General features: G+C 47.2%; 1 protein-coding gene across 1 annotated transcript in view; it reads left to right on the top strand.

The window, feature by feature from the left end:
- The window catches only part of LOC144672780 (zinc transporter ZIP12-like), a 92,003-nt gene that overhangs the window by 51,032 nt on the left and 28,824 nt on the right, over positions 1-12,147 (top strand). The window contains exon 10 of the mRNA XM_078534779.1: positions 136-294. Coding sequence (XP_078390905.1) covers positions 136-294 — 159 coding nt within the window. The remainder of the gene's footprint in view (positions 1-135; positions 295-12,147) is intronic.

The raw sequence follows: 12,147 nt of genomic DNA, 5'->3' as shown, positions 1-12,147 counted from the left end.
GTTAGCTCTGTTTCTCACTCCACAGGTGCTGCCTAACTTGAGTATTTCTAACATTTTCTGTTTCTAATATCAGAATTAATGATGTGTGAATTCCAATTTCTTTTTCTAATATAAGGGAAAACTTATTCTTTGCAGAGGAAACGTTTAAGCTGCTGGCCATCATGATTGTGGTAGGCGACAGCATGCACAACTTTGCTGATGGCCTAGCCATAGGCGCAGCTTTCTCATCATCAGTCGAGTCTGGTATCACCACCACTATTGCTATTTTGTTTCATGAAATTCCCCATGAAATGGGTGAGTTTTTAGTTAACTGTTCTTTGTTTCAATATCTTGAAATTAAACCTCACGAATGTAGTCTCCCAAAACATGGTGATTAATTTTGGTGCTTATATAGTAATACAAATGACTGATAATTGTAAGACTTGCACTGTAACCTCTCTGAAGCAATGAAAGCTGAAGGTGCTGAACTTAGTCACCATTTTTACCAAGTTTCTGCCTTAAAACGAGCGTACCAGCATTTTGGAATGGGACCAGCTTCCACTGGGTTTCTTGCCCCACAATGGCTGTGCCGTAGTTTGAAACATGATCTAAGACCTTCCATTTGTCCAGTTGCCAATTCAGCTAGGAGTAAATTGCTATAAATTATAAGGAGAGATGTTGTTGGTGTTCCCAGATCCTATAACTTGTATTCCTTTTCCAATAGTTGGCACTCAGATACTACCATTACTTACCATTAACTCCTTCAACTTTCTTATGAATGTCCAATGTTGATCTGATGCAAATAGTTCTTCATGAATTCCAGATTTGTTAGGATTTCCCATGGTATATTCATCCTCAGCAGTTCTGTCCTCTTTGGGACGCTTCAAGGTAGCTAGACAAATGAACAGGTAGCTTGCATGATCCTTGAATAATAACTCCTTTTAAGATTTGCAAGAACAGTAGCTGAGCCATACCACAATGAGGTACATGTCTCCACCTAAATGTTCATTGAGATTCTCATTGGAGTCCGAAAAGCCTGATTTCACTGTCTAGAAAAATCAGGAAAGATTTTTCAATATGCTGCATCTTTGTTGTCCCACATATTTGTAGCTTTGCAGAACTTTGTCATCCTCAAAGACATGGACATAGAGATTCTTAGGGACATGGTCCTAGCTGTTTTGGAGGCTGAACAGTATGGAATAGATCATCAACAGAACCATCACTTGAGTAACTCCTCAATCATGACAAAGGTAATCAGAACTGATGCTATGTTCTCATCTGTTTAACACAGTATATAACCAGTGCATCTTTTGCCATAAGTCATAAGACATATGGATTAGGAGCAGAAGTAGGCCTTATGACCACACAGTTGATAGTATCATTCAAAAAGATCACTGCAAAACTTCAACGTCGACTCCACATTTCCACATGATCCCCATATGCTCTTTCTGATCTCCTTAGTGCCAAATCTATTGACCTCAGCATTGAATTTTTTTTTAGTCATTCATGGGATGTGGGCTTCACTGGCTGGACCAGCATTTATTTCCTATCCCTAATTGCCCTTGAGAAGGTGGTGGTGAGCTGCCTTCTTGAACTGCTGCAGTCCATGTGATGTAGGTAAACCCACAGTGCTGTTAGGAAGGGAGTTTCAGGATTTCGACCCAGTGACAGTGAAGGAACAGTGATGTATTCCCAAGTCAGGATGGTGTGTGACTTGGAGGGGAACTTCGAGGAGTTGGTGTTCCCATCTATCTGCTGCCCTTGTCCTTCTAGATGGTAGTGGTCATGGGTTTGGAAGGTGCTGTTGAAGAAGCCTTGGTGAATACCTGCAGCACATCTTGTAGATGGAACACACTGCTGCTACAGTGCGTTGGTGGTGGAGAGAGTGAATGTTCGTGGATGGGGTGCCAATCAAGCGGGCTACTTTGTCCTGGAGGGTATCAAGCTTCTTGAGTGTTGTGGGAGTTACATCCAGGCAAGTGGGATGTATTCCATCACATTCCTGACTTGTGCCATGTAGATGATGGACAGGCTTTGGGAGTCAGGAGGTGAGTTACTTGTCACAGGATTCCTAGCCTCTGACCTGCTCTTGTAACCACAGTATTTATATGGCTAGTCAAGTTCAGTTTCTGGTCAATGGTAACCCCCAGGATGTTGATAGTGGGGGATTCAGTGATGGTAATGCCATTGAACATCAAGGGGTGATGGTTGGATTCTCGCTTGTTGGAGATGGTCATTGCCTGGCACTTGTGTGGTGCAACTGACATTGAGCAGCTCTTTGGGGTAGAGAATTCCAAAGATTCACAACCCTCTGAGAGAAGAACGTGCTCCTCATCTCAGTTCCAAATGGCTGATCCTTTATCTTGAGACTACAGGCGGAATCAAATGTGCCCACTGGCATCGGGCGTGTTCAGTGGCGTGAGCAGAAAATATGGCCAGAAGGCCAAAAATCCGTTTCACAACATGTGATCGTCCTCTCGGCCTGTCGATCGCGTGTCGGGTTTCCCACCATCAGACGTCGGGAATCTCATTGTAATACATCAGCATACCATTACACGGCTAGCCTGCCAGATTCATCTCCCTACCGCTGGATCATCCATCACGCCAACATCTTTCACACAGCATATAAAAGGCGTGCACTTAGCAGGCTGTACTTTGAAGGGATCTCGGAGGTGAGTGCACAGTAACGCTGAGGAGTTTTCACAAGGAACGCATGTTGGAAGTTAAGGTTGAGGCACGTTGGTGAGGGGTGGAGCAAAGGCTGCCCTGCGGCTGAGGCAACTTTTGTGGGGAGCAAAGTCTGCCCTGTGTTTGAAGGTAGCATACAAGCACGTGTGGGTCAGGGGGGTGGCCGAGGGAAGCAGCCAATCTTTAGGGACACCTTTTATAAAGTGACCATTCGTCTGCAGCTGAGACAGTTCAGGCGCAGCCACATTGATATGATTGGAGTCGGGTCTCTAGCTTCTCTGCCCACTCAAGCAACACAGAGGCATCAAAGTGCCACCAAGTGCTCCAGAGCTTTTCACCCCTTGGCGACAGACTGCAAACTAATGAGAGTTTTAGTGGACTGCAGAACAGTTGGAAGATTCTTTGCTAAAGCTGGCCATGGAGGAGTCACTGATGAAGGTGCTCACAGTCCCTTGAAATGTCATCATCCCAGTTTGGACCAGTCTCCCCCATTGTTCAAGCTAACAGCGCAGCTTTGCGGTGGTGGGCTAGGAGAATGCCTGCGCCTGAGCTGAGAGCACAGCATGTAGTCCAGTGGGTGAAACTGTCTCCAATCAGTCAGGTGGAGTGGGGTAGAGGAAGGTGGGGTTTTGGGCATGCAGGGCACCAATCTCTGGCCATCCAAGTGGTGGCTAGCATTCTCTGGGATGCGTTAAGGGGCCTTCAGACTTAACCAAGAGAGGTTCTTAGTACACCTATGCTAACTCACATGTCTCTCTCTTTCATCCTGCAGGAGGAGTACATCAGGATCATGAAGCCTTGTGGCGTACAGAAAGTGATGATGATGGAGAAGAGAGAGAGAGATGGAGGTGTTTGGATGCACAGAGAGAGGAGCAGCACCCTCAGGAAGAAGGAGCAGCTAGGGCTCCTGCACATGCCACCCAAGAGCCACAGCGAGCCATCACTGGTCGGCGCCTAGCAACACCCAGCGCCTATAGATGCCACCTTTCATTCCTGCGGATGACCAGGAACCAGTGTTACTGAAGACTGTGCATGTCTCAGCAGCTTGGTCACATCTGCCAGCTACTGCAGGATTTGGAGCCACATGGACATGGAGGGCATCCACAGCCAGTGGCCATGAAAGTGACAGCAGCACTCAATTTCTATGCTGGTGGCTCCTTTCAGAGTTCCACAGGTGCCCTCTGTGGGATTTCACAAGCCTCCACCCACAAATGCACCCATGAATCATGGATGCCATCTTCACGAGGGCACACAACTTTGTGCATTTCACCCTGGTCCAGGACAGCCAGGATGCAAGAGCGATTGGATTTGCCCAGATCTCGGGTTTCCTACAGGTGCAGGGTGCCATCAACTGCACTCACAAGGCACTGAGATCTCTGTTGCAACACGCGGTCAACTATGTCAACAGCAACGCTGCCATTTGCTGAAGCCGGTTTGCGACCAGCAGAAATGTATCCTGCAGGACTGCGCACAATTTCCAGGGAGGGTGCACAACTTTTACATTCTCAGCCGGTCACAGATCCCTGACGTCTTCCAGGGTCCACAGATGCTGCATGGATGCCTTCTAGGGGACAAGGGCTGCCCACAGAGACCGTGGCTGATGATAGCCGTGCAGCGGCCTCAGACTGCAGCAGAGCGATGGTATAACAAGGCTCATGCTACAACTCGCACCTTGGTGGAGCAAACCATTGGGATGTTGAAAAAGAGGTTCCGGTGCCTGGACCGGTCTGGTGGAGCCCTGCATTATAGTCCACAGAGGGTGTCACGCATTGTCATCACCTGCTGCGTCCTTTACAACCTGGCAATGAAACGGGAGAGGAGCTGGCTGAGGAGGACATGGAGGAACTGAAGTTCTCCTCCAGTGAGGATGACATCGACAGTGGTGAGGGTGAGGATGTCCTCGAAGGCAACAATAATGGCGATGAGGCCATCGCACTGGCCAGACGAGGCAGGAGCACTCCGGAGGCCCTCATAGCTGCTAGATTTGTGGAGGATGACGACGACATTCAGTGAGGAGACACCATAGATTCTCACATTGCATCTATGAATGTTTGACTCCAGTCCGGCTTATGGCAGCGCACATATCCTCTGTGAGATTGCTCCTGTCATTGAGGCACAGTGGAGGCCCTCATTGTCACTCGATTGCAGGAGGATGATGACGACATGCAGTGAGGACACTCCATAGATCTTCACATAGCCCCTGAGAATGTCTGACTCCTGTCTGGCTGAGGGCAGCTCGCTTGCGCTCTGTGATCAGGGTCATATCATAGAGATGCAGCCATGAAACTTGAAAGGCATCTGACCCTTTGTCCACCTTCAGCACCTGAGCCCTTTAGGAGCACAGCATCACTGGTCACAGATGCTGAAGAGATGGACCAGTCCCGCCTTAAAGGTGCTGGGAGCACACAGAGAGAATGACGGAACTCTGTGACACCTGCCCACGACATTCTGGCAGCAATGACAAGCACCGTCGAGGTGCAGGCATCACTAATATGTCCAGGGAGTGTGAGGCCGGATCATCACTTTAGTCTGAAGTCTGCACAAATTGCAGGGAAGAGGCCATGGACTGAGCCACATGCCTTTATCTTGTGCAGAAAAGTTTCACATCTGAGTGACACGAACACTGCTGATTAGAAGAAGGAGCCATAGGCAGAGAGATGGCCTTGGGAGCCTATTGACTATGGTGAACATTATGTACAAGCAATTAACACCCAGTACCCAGGCTGTGCAACTACTTCTTAACCTTCCTAATCCTGACGCTATGTCTTGGTGTTCCAGAGATCTCCACAGTGGAGGTGGAGGCGGCCTGCCGACTGCTACACCCTATCTGTGATGACCTTGGCGGAGACCCTCCTTGACTTGTGAAGCTGGAGCTGCTGAGGTCACAGGAAGAGGGGATTCAGAGTGGCTGGATGGATGGCCTCATAGGGGCGGGGGGATACACCTACTGATCTTCCTCCCTATGAGTGCCTGAGGGCCCCTGGCTGACTCCTTGAGGAGAAGGGGGAGCTGGAGTGAGATTGGGCTGCCCCTCTCGCATACACACTGCTGAAGGCCAACTATGGCGTCAGCAATGGAGTTCAGCCCGTGCAGCTATGCAGAAGCAATGTCCTGGACCAAGGTCTCCATGGTGGCTGCCATCCTACCAGTGTTGACCTCGGTGCATTTGCATGCTGGCACTAGCTTCTCAGCCTGAAGGTGGACGGACTCCTCCAGTGTGCTTTGCAATCTGAGGAGTGCAGTGGACACCTCTTCCTGATATTCCTGAGGTTGCCTTTGCAGCTCCAGCAACTGTGACATGACCAAGCACTGAGATGCGACTCCAAGGAGGGTGCCTTCAGATTCCTCTTCAGAGGTTTCTTTGGGGCTTGATTGGAGGCTCTGGGTCATGGACTCTGTCGGCTGTTTGGCAGATGTGCCTGTGAAAGCAAGGAGAGATAATTAGTGCATGGCAGTGGCCTGTGAAACAGGACACATCACTCACAGCATGGTTGTCTGATGGATGTTACACTGCTGGATCCTCACTGGGTAGACCACAGCCGACCTCAGCATCAGCACAGGACCGGTCCCGGTCATCGCCGGTTTTATGACCCCCATCTGAGGTTACCCCTGGACAAGCCCAATCCCAGGGTGGAACCCAGCCTGATAGATCCTAACTTTTATTGTTTGTTTAAATATATAGAGAGTAGCTACTGAACAGTCACAGGAGTCAGCTGATAAGCTTTTTACAAAAGAATAAAAGATTTATTCAACAAGAAAAGATTAACTATATTACAATACTCCTTCACCTACAACTATACCTTTACATATATGTACAGATTTGTAAGGATAACACAAGTCACAAAAGCTATCTTATACTTTAATGTACACGGTAAGTACCCAGCCCATATAAACCTATGGCACCCTGTGTTCAGCCACACCACGCTCTGATCTCAATTGACAGATGCCGCCCCAACCAGATGCTATGGATCTCTTCTCAATTTCCCCTAGATGCGTGTCACACTGTGAGCCAAACAGTCTCACTGAATTCCATCTTTCACACGAGGGTTTCCAATCTCCACTCTCCAAGACCTCACCTTGGAATCTTCTCCCAAACTGATATTTTCTCACAGGAACCTTCCACAAGGGTTCACCTCCAGGGTTTCGAACTCTCCTTCTGATGTTCCCCTTCCCTGGGTCACCACATGCATTCAAGCTGTCTTCCATGCACTCTCTCTCACCAACTCAGCCTTAACAATACACCACTGCTTCACATGCCCATAGCAAAGAATTACAGACCTTCAGTTGTCTCTTTGAACCTTCTTGCAAGCTGTACTCACTTGGAGCCTTTCTCTCTGCCTCTCACTCTTAGCTTCACTTAACAGGACCTTTTCCCAGGTTCCTGACCTTCCTTTTGCTACAAGGTCTCCTTTGGACTTTCCCCTCTTCCAATCTCCTGGATTTTGGTGATTTTTCTTCACTTGGGGCCTTTTTGTTCTTTTGGGAAATCTGCAGTTCCCTCTCCCAGTGTCCAGTCTCTCTGGGGTCCTGGCTGGGGTCCTGAACCTAAAACTGTTGTTTCTTTAGTTCTGTGTGTATGTCTGTGGGAGGAACCTGCCTATCTGGCCACCCTGTTGCTAGGCAACAGCACCATTCTTTCTACTCTTGTGTGTTTACTTTTACTTTATAGGGGTCGTAAACATCTCATTAGAAATGCAAGCAGCCTTTTAAAGTGAAACTAAAACTCCATTTGACCTTTCTTAACACACAGATACAGAAATACAAATCAAACTTAAACTTCAAAGCTAAAACTCATTCTTAACACCCACAAATACAAATATAACTTACTTAAACTATCTCTATTTCCTAACAGCCGGCCTGCTGGATGGCTTTGTTTTCAAAGTCCGTGAGGACTTTGATTTCAGGCATCCCTCCACTGGTAAGTGACCCCTCCCTCTTGTTGTGTGCCAGCTTGTCCTGCATAAAGAGATGGCGAGAGTGTAAGCAGGGTGGCTAATTGATAATGATGATAAGTATGCCTGGCATAAGTGGGTGGTGAGTGGACCCATGGACAGGATGAGGACAATGAAGGTGTGCGTGAGAGAGTGAATGGTGATGTCCCTTGAAATGGCAGTGAGTGAGGGCCCTGTGGATGTGTGATGGTTTGTAAGTCTGTGAGTTGAGAGTAATGAGAAGAGTCATTTACCCTGGCATAACGGAGATCATTCATCCTCTTGTGGCATTGGGTGGCTGTCTGCTTTTGAAGGGCATTGGTACTGAACACTGCTGCCACTGCGTCCCAAGCCAGATTAGTGAAGTTGCTGCCCATTCTGCGGCCAGAGCGGTGCCAGAGGACATCACGGCGAGCCTCCACTGCATCCATAAGGCACTTGAGGGACTCTCATTGAACCTGGAGGCTGCAGCCTTTTTGCCTTTTGGGGCCATGTCTTCTTTATTGCAGTCGTGGGCTGGAAGCACTGAGAGGTGTGCACGTGGCTGCACTTTAACTATGGTGCTCGGCATGATGAAGCAGCGAGATAATCATGTGGCTGATGAATGAGAGCCCGCCTGCCATGGAAACGGTGTGTTTTCTAGGAATGTATTGCTAATGTGGCGGGTTTGGAATGGTACGGCGTGAAAAGCCCCCATTGCGGCCAGCAGGCAAAATGTCATTTTCCCCGTCCGCTACTGCACTTAGTGCAAATCTGGGATGATTCGCCCAGTGGATCTTAACTCTAGACTCTTCAGCAAGGGAAAAAAACCTCTCAACATCTATCCTGTCAAAAAAATTTGATATCTTACAGTGAGATCACCTCTAATATCTTTAAATTGCAGAGTAACAGCCCATTCCACTCAATCTCTCCTTGTGAGAAGCCCACTCATCCGAGGAATCTGGTGAACCTTTGTTGCACCCCCTTCTTAGATAAGGAGACTATAACTGTACACAGTATTCTAGAAATGATTCAGGTCTTTGGTGAGATCATACCACCAAGATCTACTTACTCTTATAATCCAATTTCTTTGCAATAAAGGCCAACATACCATTTGCCTCCCTAATTGCTTGCTGTACCTGCATGTTAACTTTCTGAGCTTTGTGTACAAGAGCATTCAAATGTCTCTGAATAACAAGATTTGTTAGTTTGTCACCTTCCAAAAAAAAACTACTGGATTTCCATTCTTCTTATCAAAGTGGATAATTTCACATTTCCCCATATTAAACTCCATCTGCAACCTTCATACCCAGTCACACACCCAGCCTATATCCCTTTGCCGCCTCTTTGCGTCCTTCTTACAATTCACTTTCTCGCTTAGCTTTGTATCATCAGCAAGCTTGGATACATTGCACCAGGTCCCCTCATCTATGACATTGTTATATATTGTAAATAGCTGAGCCCCCCAAGCACCCATCCTTATGGCACTCCACAAGTTACATACTGCCATCAAGAAAATGAGCAATTTATTCCAATGACTTCAGCCCTTAGTCAACTCTCCTTCATACCTCTGTAATTGGCTTTGTTTAAATTTATGACCCTAGTTTCAGACTTATCCACATCACTGTCAAATTTAATATGAAATCCTATCATATTCTGATCATTGTTCCCCATGAGGATTCTTTATTATACAATTACTAATCATTCATGACTTATTACAGCACTATGGGTGTACTACACCACATGGACAGCAGAGGTTCAAGAAGGCAGCTCACCACCCCCTTATCAAGGGATACTAGGGATGGGCAATAAATGCTGGCCCAGCCAGCGAAGGCCACATCCCATGAATGAATAAAAAAACACAATATTAGGTCCAAAGTAACTTTGCCCAGTCCTTATTATCATATGTGTTTCACTCACACCTTCACAAATAAATGACACATTCTTCAATTAGGACATCACGTCATACTTCATCTGACCTCCAGGAACATGATGGTTATAATCATTGAATAAGTCAGCAAAGAATAGGCAAGGAGATGGGATCCTGAAAAGTAGTTCAGAGGGGAGAGAAGCTGGGATGGAATTAGAAGTTAAAACACTAGTAAGTGAGTCTGGAAGGCAGAGGAAACATAGGCTGGATAAGAAAGAAGTGAGTTTAGCAATGCTAAATGGAATATATTGTAATGCAAGGACCCTGAGGAATAAGACAGATGAGTTGAGGGCACAGTAGGCATGTGGGAGTATGATATCATAACTATGACCTAGATTTGGCTAAAAGAAGGGTAGGATTGACAGCTTAATATTCCTGGTTATAGGATATTCAGATGAGATAGAGAGGGGGATAGAAAAAGGTGGGGGGGTGGGGGGTTGCAATATTGGTCAAGGAATCAATTATAGCAGTGAAGAGGGATGATATCTTAGAAGGATCATCAAATGAAGCCATATGGGTAGAAGTAAAAACACAAAAGGGGTAAACACGCTGTTGGGTGTGTACTATAGGCCCCCAAACAGTCAGGGAGAGATAGAGGATCAAATATGTAATCAAATTTCAGAGAATTGTAGGAATAATAGGGCAGTAATAGTAGGTGATTTTAACTACCCAAATATTAACTGGGATAGTTTTGGTGTGCAAGGTAGGGAGGGAGCAAGGTTCTTAAGCTGGGGCCGCATGGGCCCCAGCTACGCCTGTCTCTTTATGGGGTTTGTGGAACATTCCTTGTTCCAGTCCTACTCCGGCCCCCTCCCACAACTCTTTCTCCGGTACATCGATGATTACTTCGGTGCTGCTTCATGCTCTCGTCGGGACCTGGAAAAATTTATTAATTTTGCTTCCAATCTCCACCCCTCCATCATCTTCACATGGTCCATCTCTGACACTTCTCTTCCCTTCCTTGACCTCTCTGTCTCAATTTCTGATGATAGACTGTCCACCAATATCCATTACAAGTCTACCGACTCCCACAGCTACCTCGACTACAGCTCCTCACACCCCGCTTCCTGTAAAGACTCCATCCCATTCTCTCAGTTCCTTCACCTCCGTCGCATCTGTTCTGATGACGCTACCTTCAAAAACAGCTCCTCTGACATGTCCTCCTTCTTCCTTAACCGAGGTTTTCCATCCACGGTCGTTGACAGGGCCCTCAACCGTGTCCGGCCCATATCCCGCGCATCCTCCCTCACGCCTTCTCCTCCTTCCCAGAAACATGATAGGGTCCCCCTTGTCCTCACTTATCACCCCACCAGCCTCCGCATTCAAAGGATCATCCTCCGCCATTTCCGCCAACTCCAGCATGATGCCACCACCAAACACATCTTCCCTTCACCCCCCTTGACGGCATTCCGTAGGGATCGTTCCCTCCGGGACACCCTGGTCCACTCCTCCATCACCCCCTACTCCTCAACCCCCACTTATGGCACCTCCCCATGCCCACGCAGAAGATGCAACACCTGCCCCTTCACTTCCTCTCTCCTCACCGTCCAAGGGCCCAAACACTCCTTTCAAGTGAAGCAGCATTTCACTTGCATTTCCCCTAACTTAGTCTACGGCATTCGTTGCTCCCAATGCGGTCTCCTCTACATTGGAGAGACCAAACGCAAACTGGGCGACCGTTTTGCGGAACACCTGCGGTCTGTCTGCAAGAAAGACCCAAACCTCCCTGTCGCTTGCCATTTTAACACTCCACCCTGTTCTCTTGCCCACATGTCTGTCCTTGGATTGCTGCATTGTTCCAGTGAAGCCCAACGCAAACTGGAGGAACAGCACCTCATCTTCCGACTAGGCACTTTACAGCCTTCCGGACTGAATATTGAATTCAACAACTTTAGATCTTAAACTCCCCCTCCCCCCATCCCCACCCCGTTTCTTTTCCCCCCCACCCGCCTTTTTTTTTTAATAATTTATATAGATTCTTCTTTCCCCACCTATTTCCATTATTTTTAAATCTAAAACTAAAACCTTTAGTCTTTCCACCCCACCCCCACTAGAGCTGTACTTTGAATATCCTGTTTTCCATTCTTAATTAGCACTTTTCTCAGACAAAGACCACCACCTTCAACACCTCTTTGACCCTTTTGTCTCTGACATCTTTTGATTATCTGCTCACACCACACCCTCAATGTGTCTCTTCCCCCCCACCCACCTTAAACCAATTTATATTTCTCCCTTGTTGAAACTATGCTTCAGTTCTGCCGAAGAGCCATGAGGGCTCAAAACGTTGACTGATTTCTTCTCCGCCGATGCTGCCAGACTTGCTGAGTTTTTCCAGGTAATTCTGTTTTTATTTTGTTTTGGATTTCCAGCATCCGCAGTAGCTTTTAGCTTTTTGTTTTTATTCTTAAGTTGCATCCAGGAGAACTTTTTTAGCCCTTACGCAGAAAGCCCAATGAGGGAGGGGGCAGTTCTGGACCTAATATTCGGAAATGAGCCCAGGCAGGTGGAAGGCGTGTCAGTGGGGGAGCGTTTTGAAGATAGTGACCATAACTCAGTTAGATTTAGGATAGTTATGAACAAGAATAAGGTTGGGCTGGGAATAAAAGTTCTAAACTGGGGAAAGGCTAATTTTATTAAGAT

Source organism: Cetorhinus maximus, chromosome 3 (assembly GCF_964194155.1).
Source record: "Cetorhinus maximus chromosome 3, sCetMax3.hap1.1, whole genome shotgun sequence".
Lineage (NCBI taxonomy): Eukaryota > Metazoa > Chordata > Chondrichthyes > Lamniformes > Cetorhinidae > Cetorhinus > Cetorhinus maximus.
This window is presented reverse-complemented; position numbering and strand designations above follow the sequence as displayed.